Source organism: Rhipicephalus microplus, chromosome 1 (genome assembly GCF_043290135.1).
Source record: "Rhipicephalus microplus isolate Deutch F79 chromosome 1, USDA_Rmic, whole genome shotgun sequence".
NCBI classification, from domain to species: domain Eukaryota; kingdom Metazoa; phylum Arthropoda; class Arachnida; order Ixodida; family Ixodidae; genus Rhipicephalus; species Rhipicephalus microplus.
Genome location: NC_134700.1, coordinates 302,040,193 through 302,060,314, shown reverse-complemented (window position 1 = coordinate 302,060,314; position 20,122 = coordinate 302,040,193). Strand labels below are relative to the sequence as shown.

The 20,122-nt window shown below is 45.3% G+C and overlaps 1 protein-coding gene across 4 annotated transcripts in view; it reads left to right on the top strand.

The window, feature by feature from the left end:
• Positions 1–14,646, top strand: part of LOC119159472 (myogenesis-regulating glycosidase) — a 123,888-nt gene extending 109,242 nt beyond the window's left edge. For all 4 annotated transcript variants that reach the window (XM_075865698.1, XM_037412237.2, XM_075865691.1 and 1 more), the window contains one exon: positions 11,794–14,646. In XM_075865698.1, the coding sequence (XP_075721813.1) occupies positions 11,794–12,117 (324 nt within the window). In that variant the 3' untranslated portion in view covers positions 12,118–14,646. The remainder of the gene's footprint in view (positions 1–11,793) is intronic.
• The last annotated feature ends 5,476 nt before the right edge of the window (positions 14,647–20,122 follow it).

Genomic DNA, 20,122 nt, shown 5'->3' with positions numbered 1-20,122 from the left:
AAAAAGAAATCGCAGCATGTCCACGGAGTGAATGATAATGAGTGGGGCGAAGTGTCCGTCAGCCCATCTGTGCTTCCGTCTATCCACGTGACTATCCATGCGTCCATCCATTTGTCCATGCATCCGTCCGTGAGTCTATTCATCTTTCTGTCCGTCCGTTTGTGTGTCCGTCCGTCTTCTAGGACACCTGCACCCCAGCAAAGCCCAATGCAGCTACCAGCGCCCGAAGTGCATGGTTCGCTCAACTCTCTCGCACCGCGACCATCTTCCCAGCCTTACAACGCCTGGCACAGTTCGCGGCCGACTTGCTTCTATTGCGGCAACGGTGGTCATATTTCAAGGTTTTGCCGACGCCGTCAGCAAGACGAACGACGAAGCTACGATAACCTTGAACGGGACGACTACTACGCCGCTGGACCACCCTATCGTCGGCTGTATCCGAACAGCACATGTCGCTCGCCATCTCCGCAGAACTTTGACCCAGTTGGCAGTTCCCGGTTCTCACGTCGTCGCTCACCTTCACCGATGCGGCGTTCCTCTTCTCCTCTCCGACCTTCTACTTCGATTCCCGATCGCCAACTGGAAAACTGAACGGTGCAGCTTCGGGAGGGAAAGCTGCATCTTTCGAACTGCGTCAAACTCCTCCGGACCGCCCATCGAATGTTTTATTGGTGTATGTTGAAGGTATACAGACAGAGGCACTGGTGGACACAGGCGCATCACTTTCCTTAATTCGTGCAGACTTTTGTGCCCGCTTGAAAAAAGTTAGGACGCCCTACGATGGTCCTCCCCTTCGTTGCGCAGATGGAGTCCCTATTCAGCCTTCAAGTGTTTGCACAGTCCGCGTTTTCATAGATGGCATCCTTCACCACATTCAGTTTCTTGTACTTCCCTTGTGCACTCACACAGTAATTTTAGGATGGGACTTCCTTTCTTCGGCATCAGCTTTCATATCGTGTCGTCAGCGAGTCATTCAAATGTCAGCTACTGAGAGTTCATCCGATGTTGATCCATACAGCTTCCGTTTCGCTGCTGCCACTGATTGTTTCATTTCACCAGGAGATGAACAACTTCTAACGATCGCTTCGAGTACTATAGTTAACAGTGACGTGTTCATAGCTCCATCAGTTCACTCCAAACCTGCGGGGCTTACCATAGCACCCGGCCTTGTGCGGTTTAATGACGGTAAAGCATTGGTCACAGCCTTGAATCCAACTTCTTCGCCAGTGATGCTGCCCCAGGGCACTGCTGTGAGCTGCTTCGCTGACAGTGAGCCCTTTTCGCTGGTTCCCCTTCACGCAGAATCACCACCTTTGTCTGCTACTACTGATATCAAGGCTACCACTGTTACCTTAAATGACACCATAAGTCCTCACCTCACTGCCGAGCAAAAGAGAGACCTCTTAGACCTTCTCCAAAAGCACAGCCTTTTGTTTGATGTACATTGCAAAGTTCTGGGCCGCACCTCCGTTGCAGAGCACAGCATCGAAACCGAAGCCAGCTCCATTGTACGCCGCCGCCCATACCATCTCTCTTCGGCGGAACGGCAAATCATTGAGGAAAACGTCGCCGACATGCTCAAACGGGATATTATTCGACCTTCATCCAGCTCCTGGTCGTCTCCTGTGGTGTTGGTCCGGAAAAAGGATGGCTCTGTCCGCTTTTGTGTTGATTACAGAGCGCTCAATAACATCACGAAAAAAGAAGTATATCCGTTGCCACGCATAGATTATGCCCTGGACTCCCTACAAGGCGCAGAATGTTTCTCCAGCCTCGACCTCCGATGCGGGTATTGGCAAATACCTATGCGCGAAGCAGACAAGGAGAAAACAGCGTTTGCGACGCCTGACGGGCTTTACAAATTTAACGTCATGCCTTTTGGCTTATGCAACGCTCCAGCAACATTCGAGCGCATGATAGATACTGTCTTACGTGGTCTCTAATAGAAAACTTGTTTATGTTATTTAGACGACATCGTCATTTATTCTTCTACTTTTCCTAGCACTTTAAGCGTTTGGACGAAGTTCTAACGTGCATTTCGAACGCTGGCCTACAGCTCAATACAAAAAAGTGCCACTTCGCCAGCACAAGCATCAAAGTATTGGGTCACCTTGTCAGCAAAGACGGCGTTCGACCCGACCCCGACAAGGTTGCTGCCGTAATTAGTTTTCCACGTCCGCGCAATCAAAAACAATTGCGAAGTTTCGTGGGCCTGGCGTCTTACTTCTGCCGCTTCATCCGTCACTTTGCTGCCATTGCGGGGCCGTTACACAAGCTTCTGACGTCAGGAACGGATTTCACGTGGACTGACGAGTGCGAGAGTGCTTTCCAAGCCTTTAAGCGTGCTTTGACATCAGACCCCGTCCTCCGTCACTTCGATGAGAGTGCACCCACTTTCCTGCACACAGATGCCAGCGGCCACGGAATCGGTGCTGTCCTCCTCCAGCGCGACGACACTTCACGTAAGAGAGTAGTTGCGTATGCCAGCCGCGCACTAACACCTGCAGAGCAGAACTACCCGATAACAGAGCAGGAATGTCTCGCTGTCGTTTGGGCCACCCAGAAATTTCGACCTTATCTGTATGGACGCCGCTTCACTGTGGTTACCGACCACCATGCCCTATGCTGGTTGTCCTCGCTGAAGAATTTGTCTGGGCGCCTCAGTCGCTGGATACTGCGTTTGCAAGAGTACACTTTTGACGTTGTGTACAGGTCCGGCAAACAGCATCAGGATGCTGACGCTCTCTCTCGCTGCCCTCTGCCACTTTCATCTCCCACCACGCATGCTCAATGCCCCTCTGGTGATCAAGCGGCTTCCTCTTCACTCACGTTATCACCGCTAGCAGTTGCTGGCTCACTACCTTTAAACAGCAGCGCCCAGTTTGCCGCGTACCAACGTGACGACCCCTACTGTAACCGCATCATCGGATACTTGAATGGCTCGCCTTCTCCACCTAATGTCAGACTACGTCGTCAGCTACGGCTGTTCAAGCTAGAGAACAATGTATTGCAGCACTATACTTACAATGCAGATGGGCATCGGTGGGTGCCAGTACTTCCCCGTTCGCTCCGAAAACAAGTTCTCGAAGCATTGCACGACGACCCATCAGCTGGACACTTAGGATTTCAAAAGACCTACAACCGCGTTAGGAGCCGTTTCTTCTGGCCTGGTCTTTCTACCTTTGTGGCTAATTATGTCGCTTCTTGCGCACTTTCTCAACGCCGGAAACGACCAACTTCAGCTCCTGCTGGCTTATTACAACCCATTCCATGTCCCGACACACCTTTTGTCGTTGTCGGAATAGACCTCGTCGGGCCACTTCCCGTAACGCCAGCGGCCCACCGCTGGATCGTCACAGCCGTCGACCACCTCACACGATACGCGGAGACCGCTCCTCTACATACTAGCTCTGCCTCAGATGTTGCTGCCTTCTTTTTAGAAGCCATTGTGTTGCGTCATGGTGCACCTCGCGCGTTGTTGAGTGACCGAGGCAAAACCTTCCTGTCAACAATTCTCGGCGAAATCCTAAAAACTTGTGGCACAGTTCATAAGACCACATCTGCTTGCCACCCGCAGACAAATGGGCTGACAGAGCGATTCCACCGGACTCTAATCGACATGATATCCATGTACATCGGATCGAATCACGATAATTGGGCCAAATCTTGCCGTTCGTAACATTTGCACACAACACCGCTGTTCAACGAACCACCGGGTATTCACCTTTCTTCCTCGTCTATGGTCGTGCGCCGACATTCACCATTGACGCCTCTTTTTTCAATGTAATGACAAAAACATCGATGACTACGCCAGAACATTTCGTCGCCAGGGTTGCTGAGGCACGGCAACGTGCTCAACTCAACACGGAGGCCAGTCAACAAGACCGCAAGCAATGCTATGACAGGTTTCGTCGAGACGTCACCTTCCGTCCTGGAGATGAAGTACTACTTTGGACGCCTGTTCGCATACCCGGATTGTGTGAAAAGTTTCAGTCACGCTTTCTAGGACCTTACGTTGTTTATGAACAAACATCTCCTGTCAGTTACCTTGTCACTCCCGTCGAGGGTTCCTCGGACCGTCGTTACCGTGCCTCCGAGATAGTCCACGTTTCACGTCTTAAACCATTTGTGCGCCGTACCTTTCCCGCCTAAGTCTCGGCCGGGCCGGCCGCTCAAGTGCGCGGGGAAAATAAGTGTGAGCATTATTTATGCGTCCCATCTTTTCATCTGTACATACTCATTATCACCAGTCAAGTTTAGGTTGTGGGGCACATACTCGAGTCAATAAAGGAGAGTCTTGAGTGTACTCGACGCCATCTTACAATATTATTGCTAATGCAACAGCAAATGTCCTCAGCTACTTATTTATTGCTGGTCGCTTGTGTAACACTAAGGGTAGCACTTGTGTAACTTCGGCTAAATTTCTCATTTCAGTTTGGTTAGATTGTGTAAATAAATCTGAAATTACTTGTTAGTGTGACGTCACGTTCACAGAAGAGTACATAAATCACGATAACATGCTGACATTCGTGATTCATCTATAGAGTCAAGGTAGCTGTGCACCTCAATAGACGACTAAATTTCTCATTTCAGTTTGGTTAGATTGTGTAAATAAATTTGAAATTACTTGTTAGCGTGATGTCACGTTCACAGAAGAGCGCATAAATCACGATAACATGCTGACATTCGTGATTCATCTATGAAGTCAATGTAGCTGTTGCACCTCGACAGATTCCTTCTTGCCACCACATATTCAAACTTTGGCACTTGAAACGCTGTCCCCAGCTTTCATTGCGGCTGTGCGAGGACTTCCGTTGCACTTCAAGCGTCAGAGCCCAGAGACACAAAAGACAAACATGCATGTGCTCGTCAGAAAAAGAAAGAAAGAAAGAAAATTTTGCAATATGGCTCAGTTCTTGCAATTTTGTCATTACTCTTTGTCAAGGCAAGGTATACGGAATACGTGGGTAGTAGTTACTCATTTTTTTTGATGAAATGTTTATTTTAGAGGTGCGCAAACTAGGCAGGGACGCAAATCAATGGTAAATGCTGCAATCCAGGATGAATCAGATCTAATACAATCCACATCCTAAATAGTTGAGGCAGTAAATACAGCAGTTCAGGTCGATCTAATTCAATTCATTCCGATCTAAATCCTAAAAGGCGTGGGCTACAGCCATTATAGTAAACTAGATCACACTCCAGTTGCAGAATCGGCCAGGCTCCCGTGTCCTCGTTTTACACAGATGCTGCGAGTTGGCACCACTTCTACATTTCCTAGCAGCTTTGACTGCGATGTAGGACTATCGCAGGCTCCTTCAAACTTTCATCAAGGGTTACTTTTGACTGGTGTGTTGGCTTCGTGGTTATTCTGAACATCAAACAGCTGACATGCTGACTGCCTGGCTCAGGGGTTTTATTTTGCCTGGATATACATAGTTTTTCACATTTAATGCATGCGCTGAGAACATTGAGTGCGTCAGGTAAATATGTTTACTTATATGGAGTACCTGTGTTGTTTTTTTAACCACTCGAGTGTTTGTTTATAGTGCACACTCTTCCAAGCAGACGTGGCGGTCATGGAATTCGCTTTTAATCATCATAGAAAGCCTGGAAAAGTAGAAATATCAAATTATTAGACACCCTGTATACGTGCACCTTAGGTAGTTATAGTAAAACAAGCTGGACGAGTTATTATTTATCTATATATATTATAAATTTTTTTTTAGCACCCACAACAGCAGTTGCTTTACAGATGGGGAGTTCAGTTTTCTATATTCTGTTTAGCCATTTCTTGTTATGTTTGCCTGTCACATAACTTGCACATGCACTGTGCTGGTTCCCAGGTGATTATATGTTTTATTCCTTTCAAAATAAATTAGTTTAGAGTTAGCGCTCGTCTGTCTTTATCTTGTTCTGTTTCTTGTGTGCGCTAAAAGAAATTGTAATATGGACACATAGTTATTCTAAAGAGTGTAAAAGCAAAACTGAAGAGACCACACAAGACGAGCACTGGCTTCTAACTGGGATTTATTACGGAAGTTTAAAATATGTAGGCAGGAAAGACAGCAGAAGACCCATGATAAACTCCTCATCTTTTCATCATGTCTCTTCTGCCTACATGTCGTGCGTTTGTGAGCATTGCAAGCAGCCGCAAGATGCCACCACATGCATACATGTGCGCAACCCCTCTGTAAGTTAGTCGCACATTCGAAGAAAAACAAGAAAAGGGAGTGCTCAAGGTCGCAATAGAGGGACGGGACGTCTTGCCCCCTAGGCATCCTCCTCCGTCCATTGCTTTCAGCACTCACTGGCCCAAAAGCGAGAAAGTGCTTGAAGCATGCGAGCAATCCCTGTAAGTCCACTCATGCGTGACCAATTCTACAAATTCTTGCGGCATGCCATTCGTGTCATGCGCTAATAGTGAGACTATTCTACTATATCTAGGAGTTTGCAAATATTGGAAATTTTGAATATTTGTTCTGATTATTTTTCAGAGTGCTGGCTATTCGATTTGCTCTGGAATTTTCGCTATTCAAACTTCCCCGAGGACAAATTCTGTCAATGTTCGATGAAATGTGATCCTTTCAGATTCGTAATATGTTTCACCTCGTCACATTCTCTTAATGCAGCAAAATTGCCTTTTAGGCTCCACTATTGTTGAACTTTTGGAAAACACAGCACACATCCAATTAAAAGTGGCCCCTTTATATTTTTCAAATGCTTCACCTTATTACACTTTTGTATTACAGCAAAGTTACCTTGACATGACATTCTGTTATGGTTGCAAATGTACTGACTCCAAAAAATGCTGGTTCCAATGTGGAGATGATAGATGTGGCAATTACGGTAATGCTGTCTTGGACCTGAAAATATAATGCGGAAGACTTTCAGCATCCAAAATTTTAAATGTTCTTGTATGTTGGCGTCTACGAGGCAAACTCTTAACCCAAAGGGAGCACAACCTTGCTACCACTTCATTTGGGCTGCCGCAGAAGTTGAAAAAGGAAGAGAGGCTGAGGAAACGGCATCTTTTCCTTTCACATGTAAAGTGTTGTCGGTAACATTTTGGCTGCATGAAATCACGGTTGTTCTCAATGGTAAGGCACCCCTGGAAGTTGATGTGTCCTCTGGCAAGCCCTAAGGGTTAGTCTTGGGTCGGCTACTGTTTCTCATCTACATATAAATGTAATTTGTTTCGATATCTGATCACATATCAAATTATTTACCAATGACTGTGTTTTGTACAATACTATACATAGCCCCAATGATTGCATTACCCTTCAACATAATCTCGACAGGGTGATGTGAAAAGTGGCGTATGTTTATTAATGCTAAATAAACAGTGCATACGTCCTTTACAAGAACCTCTCCCCCTTCCCCCCACAACTTATTTTAAATTGTAAATGGCATCTTGGTGTATATTTCACACCAGACCTTTCCTAAAGCTGTCACATCAATGACGTCACAAATCAAGCCAGACGAGTTTCCCGCGCAAAAATGCAGAAAGATTACTAGTTGAGGCCAAGTCTCAACTATACAGTAGACTCCCTTTAAGATTAATTCCAAGAGACCACGATCATTTGTTTGTCTTATCGGGAGTTCATCTTATTAGAAGCGCCTCTAAAAAACAAATGCTAACATGTCAAGTAAACCTAAATATGTTCACTGAGAACACTGAATGAAGTATACTTATAATGGGGAAGAAAGGAATGAGAAAAAGCATTTAATTTGCTCAGCTTGATAAAAACTATGCTTTCAAATTGAGTACTCAGACCAATCCAAGTACTCGATTTTGCAAGTTCATAATAAATGTTCTCATGAATAAACTGCCACAACATTTTAACAATAAAACTGAAGTACAACTATATTTTGATGATTAGAAAAGATAATAGGGAGAGCCAAGCACAATTTTCCTTCTAAAAATGGGAAATTTATTCTTCTGGCTATTCACCTTTAGAGAAGCTAAGCTGATTTACTGGTTTTGCCATCACTTTTGGATACACCTTCATTGCATATGCAGATTTGGGTGCATACTAAAGAACCCCAGGTGGCCGAAATTTCCGGAGCCCTCCACTACGGTGTCTCTGATAATCGCATGATGGTTTTAGGACGTTAAACCCAACATATCAAATCGTCAACATTCATTGCATACTGTTACCTTGACAAAACCAATATATGCCAAGTTGCTTAAGAAAGTCTGCAAGGTTTTCTTTGAAGTTCGAACATTTTCTTATTTTCAGCCTGCAGTAGCTTTTCCTGAACGACATGCAGCTGAAGGTCTCCGTTTATGCTATCACGGTCAAAAGTCCTGGGCATGTATTTAGCATGCGAAATGAGGATCCTTTGTGGTGCACTTACATAATGAAAATGGTGCAGCACAATTTGCTGCATTTCACTGCAAACAGATATGATGCGCACAGGTCTTATGCAAAACAACGCAAACTGACCGCAGCAAGGGCTCAGGTGCCATTGTGTATGCATCTCAATCCTCTGATGGGAGTGCTAGTGTTGTATATGTGTTTTCTGTTTCATGGGTTTATAATCTGCAGCTATCTTTGTTTTCGTTTTCGCTTTCATTTGGCTTATTTTCGCCCCCTTTCCCTTGCATTTTCCCCTCTAGTCATGCCCGACCCCTTTTTCCTCTATTGAATATTTACCTTTCGTTGAGAAGATGAAAAAAAAAAAGCCATCAAAAAAAGCTCATGAGCTCTCAAGAAAGAAGAAAAAGAAGAAAGCGTTCGCCATGGACGGTTCTAACTGCTATGTGTAAATAATGTAAATATAGTCTTGTTTTTTCAAATTTCATGACCAGTTATTTCACACCCTCTTCTCCCCCAAGTGTTTCGATTGGGGTGTCCTCGCCTGATAGAGAGTTACTGCATCACTTAACCCTACTCTTCAACCTCCTTCATTTGAAGAATCTCGTCCTTTGCGTTCTTTTGTTTTCTACTGTGCTCCATTCAGTGAACTAAAGAACGCGAGGAGAATACGAAAGGACGAACGTTTGTTGTTGCTTTCTTTGCTGATAAAGCCAGTCCCCTTTTCTCCACCTACAAGGTCAGGATAAGGAAGAAAATGGCTTCATGTGCTGACCTTTCTTCTCCACTTATTTCGCTTTCTTCCTGCATGGCGCAATTTGCTTTCGATTGCTTTGAGTCTTTGTGCCAGGAAGTTTTTTTTTTTTCATTTTGCTTTTTTTGTTTGCCTGAATACCTCCATCAAGACTATAATTTTCGTTGCCCAGGGTGCCAGTCGTTAGTCGCTGCGAGAGTTCGTCTTAACAGACGAGGCCTGTTACGTCGTTCGTCTTAAGCAGATTTTTTTAAAATTTCGTCTATGGGAAACCAAACGAACACTTCCGTGTTGCTCGTTTTAAGTGAGAATTCGTCTTGACAGGAGTTTACTGTACATGTCTAACGTTCGGTCTATTTTCGACTACGCTTGGGCTGTGTGGATTCTGTGGAAGGCAAGCGACATGTCCAATTTAGAAAGAATTCAGAACATGGCTGTTTGGCTTGTCTGCTATGATTACACCGGGAATTTCAGGGTTTCAAAGGCAAAAGAAAAGCTTGGTTGGTAGCTTCTTTTGCAAATGAAAGGAACATCTGAGGTTGAAACTTTTTCAAAACGTATTTAATAACCGAACATGTCTGGTGCCCTCGAGATACTTTTGTAAACCGGATTACGTTCCACAGCAACTGGATCATGCCAATAAGATAAAATAAGCTGCTGGACTGTCGCATTTAATATGTCATTTTCCCCAGAATGATAAGCCAGTAGAATTGGTTGTTTCCTGAAGTGCCAGAAATCACTTCACATGAAGTATTTTCAAGTTCAGTGCTTGGTCTCCAGCAGTAAACTCGCACGGTTGTGTAAGGCCAACTGTACTCTAAACCTGATTTATACTGTGTATATCCTATGTATCACTTCAAAAGCTAAAATTGAATTTCATTTATTGTAATGTTGATGCGTTGGAATCTGTATTTCTCTAGTGTAATATTGTTTCCCCCCTCCCCCGCTGTAATGCCCAATGGCGATCTGGCTACTATGGCAAATAAAAAAATCACAGCATATACACGGAGTGAATGAAGATGAGTGGGGCGAAGCGTTCGTCAGCCCGTCCATGCTTCCATCCATCCGTTCATTGTTGCTTTCGTTCGTCTGCGCGGCTATCCGTGCGTCAATCCATGCATCCGTTTGTCTGTCCGTACATTCGTCTGCTAGTCTGTGTGTGTGTGTCCATCTAGCGAACACTCCAAGTACCGTCATCTCGCAACCTTTGGGGCACATAGCCGCTGTAGAGCGGGTATGTGCCACTGGTGGCTACGTACATATATACACACACATACATATATACATACATAAATATGGAGGAGCGACAGACCCAAGCCATAAGGAGCTCCGCCCCTAATAAATAAATAAATGTACTAATATCATTCGGCCTCTGCATTGCCTCATTCTTGATAAGGCAACTTCGAAATACCGCCTCACCAGTTCTTCATCCACCTAGTGATCGTGTTGCTATATCTCATAAGATTATGCTTAAGAATCCACTACAACTATTTTAATGCAATTTCACTTAGAACTATTCAATAAATATTCTAGATATTCATTCTAGATATTCTAGAAAATTTGTTATAAAGAGAATTTCGTTATATGCAGGTATGACATGAAAATTCGGAAAATGAAAGCACAAATTAAACAAAAAGAGAACTGAAGGCAGAGCTAACCAAAAACATTCATGTAGTGGTAACACTGTTATTGTGATAGCAATTATATGGACACACTCGACGAGTTCTTGCCATCGTCGCCATGTTCTGTAACAAGTCCGAATTGATAACATGCCCTCGCACATTGTAACTTTTATGAGCGATTAATAGTGGTAGTGACAATGTGTGCACGATTGCCCGCACAAAAGAAAAAGATTTTTAAAAAGCTGAAAGTCGTCAGGGACCACACCACACGCACGCAGTAAAACCATGCATTGCACACGGCATCGAAAACAAAAAGCTAACGACACAGATACCTCGGAAAACAATTCAGTACAGTGCTCTCCATATGCAGCGTGGCCCCTCATACGTGACGCTAACTAAACGCAAGGCACTGCATATGCAAAAATAGTTTTTGTTTTTTGTTTCTAGTTAGGAGGAGGGTCGGGAACATCCACGCATGCACCCTCGTTGGCAAAAACGGCGGCAATGCCGGTTCGGGGGGAGATAGACTCACCTGCCTGCCTCGTGCACACCCGCTTGCTTTCCATGCACATATCGACGCGAAATAATTTGCGCTCGCTCTTACCTGGGAGTCTCTGAGGCCACGAGCGTGTCGTGCGCCCCAGCGCCGTTTCACGGCCACGGGGCAGCCACGGAAGATGCATGCTCATGCCAAAATGACGAAACCTAGGGAAGAATTTCTAGATTGTCCGTGGCAAAAATCCGTTATATCAAGGATGTCTCCTGCTGTTATTTTGTTACATAGAGGTCGCAAATACTTGTGCTTCTACGGAGTAACGGCAGAGAACAGAAAGACTTCATAATATTGAGGAATTCGTTTTATGGAGGTCTTTTATAGGTAGGTTTAACTGTATTCAAGAAATTTTCGAAAAAAGATTTGATTCGCACTCGCATTTTATTGTTATGATTTGCTTCATATCCAAAATTTTGCTATGGTACAGCTGTAATTATAACTTATAAATGTGTTGCAGGGTGCCTTTGAAGGGTAGTGATGCAAGCCAAAGCAAAAAATTATCCCGTTTTTCTGAGAAATAGCATGCTTTCATTTGCCTTGCAGGTATCAAGAGTGCTAACGCAGTTTCGCAAGACCAGGGTTGAGCCGGCCATGAAGGAGGCCTTGGAGGAGGCAGCACCCTTGGTGCGACCTCTGTGGTGGCTGGACCCTCGAGATCACAACACGTATGGGGCAGGCCACCAGTTTGCACTGGGCAACAACCTCATAGTAGCTCCGGTATTAGAACCGGGTCGGAATTCTGCATACGTCTACTTGCCCCAGGGCTGGTGGTGCGAGGACCAGAAGTTGCACCGTGGTGGCAAGTGGATCAGTGTCACTGCACCGCTCGAGAAGGTCACTTACTTTTCACGCTCTGACAAGTGCTAAAAGCCTGGTGACCTGGGGGCAAGGTCCAGGCATGGCAATAAGCATTAACACGGTCATATCATAGTGCTTGTCTTGGTGCTCAACAGATTGCTGCCTTTGGCAGCATGGCTCAAGAGGAAGTACATTCCATTGTGCACAAGCCTGCGAGGTTGCTAGGTTTCGGGCTAGCTAGGTTTCGGGCTAGCTGGAGTTTGTAGATTGAAAGAAAGCTATGCAGCGTAAGTGCCACTTACGAGTCATTGTCACCATATCATTCACAAAAAAGTGTGATTAAATCAGCATAGTGGCAGCAGAACATGAGTACTAGCCCTGAGAAGGAACACTGGCGGCGCTGCGGTTGCGGTGATGTGACGTCACAACATGGACTCTTCTGCTCCATCAGCGCTTGTTGCCTTTTTCAGCGCCTGCCGTTGTGGGGATAAGAGGTGCGCCCGCGACCATTTCATGGACATTCCGCCGTACAGCCACTCCTTTTCTTTTCCCATGCTCTGGTAACGGCACGTGGCAATAGATAGCGCCATGCGGGGGCGCGGCGCTTGCTTTTGGGGGTTGCGAGAATCAGCGAGGCCGAGTCACGTGCGCGCCAGATAGTCTCTCCTTCGTTGGTCGGCGCCTGATAAGCACGTGTTTCCTTCGTCCGCGTCCCCTTTGGAAACCGCCGGACTGTAGCATGCCTGGCTGCCTTGACATCCCCGGCAGGCGTGTTTACCTGAGTGTTAGCTTCGGTACCGTACACTAAGCCAACAGCGGTGCCTAGTGCTTGAAGTGGTCGTACCACACCAAGCCGCACTTGCATTAGGCCTACGCGTACGAGGTTGCCCTAACTTCAGCGACCAGGCCCAGTGGCCATCGTGAGAGTGCGCAGCATAGCCGCAAGAGACCGTTTCCCGACCGGCGTGTCAAAGCTCGCCATTGCCAGCTGCGACGTGCTCGTGGTTTCTCTTTATGGTGAACGTCCGTGTGCGGGAGGCCTTGCCCTCCACGTCCTGGGAGCAGACGTACTGTTGTTCGGGGTGCCCCCAAAGGCAATAAAGTGTTTGTGTATTTCTGTTAATCGAAAACTGTCTGTTTTGCCGCGCCGCACTAAACGCTTTGTTAGTTGAGCGCGTGTGGAGCAGTGCGCTACACGTGAGTATGGTGACCTCGCTACTCACCGTAGCGGACCATAGCGGATGATCACCGCGGGTTCAGGCTTAGCGAGCCACAGGGCCGCGTCTTCCTCACCTGCTCATTCTTCTGTGCATGCTGGTGACGACAATCTAGTAAGTCACCGACCTCTGCACCACCTTGGACTCTGAAGGTATTCGAAGATCCGCAATCGTTAGGCAGCCCGGCTGTGTCCTGCTCCCGGCTGTCGCTGAGAAGCTATGCTGGCCTTTCCATCGTGGCTCCTGCACAAGGCCAGCTGTTGCAGACGCTGTGCACTATTCAACCAAAGCCAGGACGCCTCGCAGCCAGTTGATTTGGCGACCATGATTCCAGCAGAAGGGCCGGCTGTCATAGCGAGGTCCATCCAAACCACTACCAGGCGGCGTTCGTCGAACTCGCGGGCCTGTCGTCAACAATGGCGAGACAAAGGTGAGCTTGTGCCTCGCATGAGGGCCTCAACCAGTCCTCTCGCCTTGCACTCGCACATCCACCCGGTCACCCAGCCCAAACATTACGCTTCCCCTCTGCGCCGTGGATGCGCTTTTGCGTGAGTATCATGAACTCCCGTCACCCCTTTTCTGCGGCGTTATTGTATTTCTCAAATGTATTGTTTGTTGTTGTTCCATTTTTTTTCTTCAGCAGCAGTTGCAAAACTCTGCTGAGGCTAGCTATTACCCATTGCATGACGTTTTTGCATACATGGGCAACGACCGGCAGCCTTTGCAGACCGGTATATAGGATGAATTAAGGAGAGAAGAATGTGAGGATCTGAAGCGTGCCCGCGACCATTTCACGGGCGCTCCACCGTACGGCTGCTCCTTTTCTTTTCCCGTGTTCTGGTAACAGTGCGTGGCGATAGATTGTTCTCGGGGGCTGCGAAAATCAGCGAGGACGAGTCACGTGCATGCCGGAAAGGGTCTCTCCTTCGTTGGTCGGCGCCTGTTAAGCACGTGTTTCCTTCGTCCACGTCCTTTTTGGAAACCATTGGACTGTAGCCCGCCTGGGTGCCTTGGCATCCCCGGCAGGCGTGTTTACCTGAGTGATAGCTTCGGTACCGTACGCTAAGCCAAAAGCGGTGCCTAGTGCTTGAAGTGGTCGCACCACACCAAGCCGCACTTGCATTAGGCCTACGCGTACAAGGTTGCCTTAACTCTCGCGACCAGGCCCAGTGGCCATCGTGAGAGTGCGCAGCATATCCGCAAGAGACCTTTTCCCGACCGGCGTGTCAAAGCTCACCATTTCCAGCTGCGACGTGCTCGTGGTTTCTCTTTATCGTGAACGTCCGCGTGCGGGAGGCCTTGCCCTCCACGTCCTGAAAGCAGACGTACTGTTGTTCGGGGTGCCCCCAAAGGCAATAAAGTTTTTGTATATTTCTGTTAATCGAACACTGTCTTTCTTGCTGCGCCGCTCTAAATGCTTTGTTAGTTCAAGCGTGCGCGGAGCGGTGCGCTACACGAAAGTAGGTGACGAAGACGCGGCCCTGTGGCTCACTAAGCCTGAACCCGCGGTGATCATCCGCTACGGTGAGTAGCGAGGTCACCACACCGTGTACATGATCTTTAGCAATACATTGGTGTTTATTCATCAATTAGGTGACGCAAATTTTTCGACATACAAGTTACAAGGTTTCACGACTAGTGAAAGTTTTTAAAGCTGCAAGAAGTTTTCATAATTTAGCTTTGAAAAGGCAGACCCTGTCCGAACGGAAGATTTATTGTGAAGATTGTGATGCAGGAGAAGACGTTCATTGTTTTGAACGTGTACACCACAGAATGGGTGCTAAAAAAATATGCTAAGTGGTACTAACGTTATCACAACTAAACATAGACTCCAGGATTAGAACATGTCTGTGTTAAAGTATGAAAAAATGAAATTGATATGTGTTCAATTCACTAAATACATTGTGCTTTACCGTGCAAGTTATTTTATTTATTTATTTATGCCATACCCACAGTGCCACATGGCATTACAGTGGGGGGGGGGGGGGATGCAAAAAAAATTCAAAGCATACAGTTGGCAACAATCACTAGCAGCATCAGGAAAACAAATACATATACAAGAAGATCACGAGTGTACACTAATGTGCACCATAGTGAATCCTTGTGCAAAAATAAAAAAACAAGATTGCTAGTAAACAAGAATACAATAATTAATTTAACAATGAAGTGTAATATAGTGATAAAAGCATAATTACATGAACAAGAATGTACAATAAAGAAAAATACAATTGCAAGCATATAGCAGTTATCACTAGCAGTAACATGAGTGAACAGCAACTCTAATACAAGAAGAATTATTTTAGCAGTGAAAAAAATATGTCATTGGACGATATAGTTGCGACAGACTTGTCTAATTGATTCCAGTCCCGTATTGTTCTAGAAAAAAAAGACTTGCTAAAGGAATGTGTTCTGTGGGGAAATTCTATAACCTTATTCTTATGGTCAACCCTATGGGAATAGTTATTAGGTGCCTTTATGTAAAGATGCCTATCAATGCCAACTTTTGAATGAAAGATGTGGAAAAACTTCAAGCGAAGTCTACGTCTTCGACAATCTAGTGTATCCCATTGCAATAATTCTTTCGCGAGCGTAGGACTGAACTCTCTGTCGTAACGTCCACAAACAAATCGAGTGGCCAAGTTCTGCACCCTTTCAAGTTTTTCTGTGTCACATACTGTTGAGGGGTCCCAGACGACACACGCATAGTCAAGAACGGAATGCACATATGTTTTATAAAGCAATTCCTTAGTCGACATATTAAAGTTCTTTGCGTTACGGCGAAGGAACCCAAGCACTTTCCCGGCCTTGCCTGTTACCATAGTCAACATGTCGCTGCCAAGTTAGACGATAGGCACATTCCTAATTATTTGTATTCATTAACCTTACTTATAATCACATTGTTAATAGTGTACGATGTCTGAGACTTTACATGGAGTTACTGTCTTATTCAAGTTCAAATGCATGTGCCATCGTGTACACCAATCACTGATTTTGGTCAAGTCTCTCTGAATGAATGCTTTTTCCCGCGAATCCGTTATTTCCCTATACAAAACACAGTCATCTGCGAACAACCGTATGTGGGATTCTACGCCCTCAGTTATGTCGACGTAAATCAGAAATAAAAGTGGTCCCAGTACCGACCCTTGGGGGACGCCCGATGTTACCTGCGATGCACACGAACTGGCACCATTAACGATTACAGTCTGCTGGCGTAATGTCAAATAATCAGTGACCCATGCGATGACCTGTGAATTAATGCCATACATAGTCATTTTCTCAAGAAGTAAACGGTGTGGGACAGTATCAAAGGCATCTTTGAAGTCTAACAAAATGCAGTCATTCGTTTTTCTTTTGTCTAACGCGTATGCTATGTCGTGTGTAAATTCTGTCAATTGGGTAGTACAAGAAAAACCTCTTCGAAACCCGTGTTGCTGTGGCGTAAATAGTGAATACTTATTCATGTGTTCAACAATGGAGGTATATATTAGGCGCTCAAGAATTTTACATGCCACACTAGTCAGGAATATTGGTCGGTAATTAGAGACGTCACTTTGTGAACCAGACTTATGTATTGGGACAATCATTGCTTTTTTTCAATCTGAAGGAAGGCTGGCATCTAGAAGTGATTTATCAACTAGTACCTTTAAAAACTGCGCTAGTGTTGATGCACAAAGCTTAAGAAACGCCTTTGTGAGGCCATCTGGACCGTACCCTTTTGAGCTGTCTAATCTTTGCAATAACACTTGAATGCCGTGCGTGCTGATGTAAATATCCTCCATACTATCAGTTCGTATTTAAGTGGGGATCACCATCTCCAGGTGCTATCAGTGGCGTAAAAACAGAACTGAAATAACGATTGAGGCATTCAGCTTTATCAATGTTGTCATGGAAGACGTCATCACCAGAAATAAGCGTTGGGGTCGACACATTGTCTTTACCATTTCTTTTGACATGTTTCCAGAACTCTTTTTGTTTATCTTTGAGAAGGGATTGCAAAGATTCAGTGTAATCATGTTTTGCTTTAAAGGTGCATGTCTTAACTTCAAGTGTTACATTTTTCAGTCGTAACTTATTGATATCGGTCGGGGTATCACAAAAAGTACGGTAACATCTCAACCCTTTTTGTGTAAGTCTGCGCAGTTTTTTCGTAAACCACGGCTTACTTTTCGCTTTCCTAGCCGTTAAGTGCCACCATGGAACGAACGCATCACGTAATTCAGTTTTTCAAAAGAATCCACAACTCACTGACGCGAAGTTGTTCCGCAAGGGTCTCAAATACAACAAAGTAATTATCCAGAGACTCATTTATTTTTTCAACATTAGCTTTAGAATAATTCTATACGCGCCTTTGGTCGCACACTGATGTTTTAACGTATTGTAATTCATTTTACATAGCACAGCACCGTGATCACTAATCCCGGGCAGGACGTAAGTAGCAGTTACAAAACAATTGGTTTGTAAAAATTAAATCAAGGATAGTATTTTCCCGTGTGGGCTGCAGTACCATTTGGTGTAGTGCATGCAGACTCGAGATATTAATCATCTCCTGAGCAGATGCCCCAGATGGCGATATTGTGGTTGAGTGCTCATGCCAGTGAATGTTTGGCAAGTTAAAATCCCCCCCGATAATCATGAAGTCTGAATGCACCTCATCAATGGCACTTGCAAGCTGTAACATCACATCTATGGGAAAATCAGGTGCACGATAACAACTACACACAGTTATTACGTTCTTATTAGCGAGCTCGAGTTGACACCAGACAGCTTCACATGTTCCGACGACAACATCAAGGTTGGAAGACACTATGTCACTTTTAACTAAAATAAATACACCACCACCATGACCATTCCTATCTTTGCGGTAGCACATATAGTCTACCGGAAACACCTCGTCATCACGTATTTCATCATTTAACCAAGATTCGGTTCCAAGCACCACAGATGGTTCGGACATTCGAAGAAATGCCCAAAATTCATCTACTTTGTTTTTAATGCTTCTGCAGTTAATTACCAGGAAGGAAAGGTTCACTCCTCTAGATTGACAAGGTCATTGCAGTGCTAGAACTTGCTCTTTCTCTGCATCGTAACCATATTTTTTACCATTCAGTATCAGTGTGTCATATTTCAGTATGACCTTTTCACCTTTTTTTTGTGCGTTTTTGCATAATCCCACAGTATTTTTCTTTTCTGACGTACCTGCCGAGAAAAATCTTCAGAGACAGTAAATGTCGAGCCTTTCAGTTTACTAACGTTATGGAGAACGTCGAGCTTTTTCTTAAAATGCAGAAACTTGGCTATTAACGGTCTATTTCTGCCAACTTGGAATTTCCCGAGTCGGTGCGCACATTCTATAGTTAGAGAATGGATACCCAACTTGGAGCTTCATATCTCGGTTATGTGCTTCTCCGATTTTTTACTTGTTTCATTACCTTCGGTATCTTTTACACCATAAAAGTCGAGGTTATGGCGTCGACTACGGTTCTCTAACTCATCCACTTTTCGTGTCAGTGACTCTATTTCTTTCTTTTGGTTTTTCTGCTTTTTAACGGAGTCTAATATTGCACCGTTCAGGTGATCAATGTTCGACAGTTTAGTTTCTAACGTAGCGATACGACCACCAAGCTCACCTATTGCTACTCGATTTTCTGCCTGCGCGACCTCGATAGCACTAAGTTTCTCTTTAATAGCACTTTGACCGTCTAGAAGTTGTTGCAATTTTGAGTCAACTGCCGGCCCCGGGTTTAGTTCCACATCCCCGCATAAAAAAAATAAGTAGAAAGTAGAACGAAAGACGCCGTACGAGGCGAAAAGTACGCCTCGACCGAACGGTATCATTTGAGTGGGACACAACACAATCAAATAACACTTGGCATGGAATCGGCAAAATAAACACCCCATAATTTCGATCAAGAACTTCGGCACTGACCTGCAAGAACAACAGAAAATGCGTGAACGACATCGCAGAAGCCATGCCGATTCAACGCCCCGCTGACTCGGTGAAAACGCCCGCCTTATGTAGTCCGTCGAACTCAACCGATTTGTGACGTAAGATCCAATGTTCGTAGTCGGGCACTGCACATCTGCCGAAATTGGTCGAGGCGCAGACGTTCATTCCTTTCGTATACTGTAGCGATTTCCTGCCAGGGATCGTCGCTGCTCCGTCAATCAATGCTTCTTCTACCTTGACTCAGCTTTCGCCAGGATGTTATCCTCGATGTTGGGCTGCGCGTGACATGCCACCAATCTGCAAGAACAACAGGAAATGCGTGAACGACATCGCAGAAGCCATGCCGATTCCACGTCCTGCTGACTCGGTGAAAACGCCCGCCTTATGTAGTCCGTCGAACTCAACCGATTTGTGACGTAAGATCCAATGTTCGTAGTCAGGCACTGCACATCTGTTGAAATTGGTTGAGGCGCAGACGTTCATTCCTTTAGTTTACTGTATCAATTTGCTGCCAAGGATAGTCGCTGCTCCGTCAATGAATGTTTCTTCTACCTTGACCCCGCTTTCGCCGGGATGTGATCCTCGATGTTGGGCTGCGCATGACATGCCACCAATCTGCAAGAACAACAGGAAATGCGTGAACGACATCACAGAAGCCATGCCGATTTCACGCCCCATCTGCTAATTATCTAAATATTATCCACGCCCCATCTGCGATTCCACGCCTGCATCTGCGAATTATCTCAATGATTTGACAGGACTGTGCTTTCTCTAGCGAAAGACAATACATGAATATCACTGTCATAAGCAGTTACGTAACATATTCGCCACACAAAGGCAATAATACTGCCGCACACACAAAGATTTCGAAAATAATTATATATTTCCATTCACTGGGATCATATTGTTA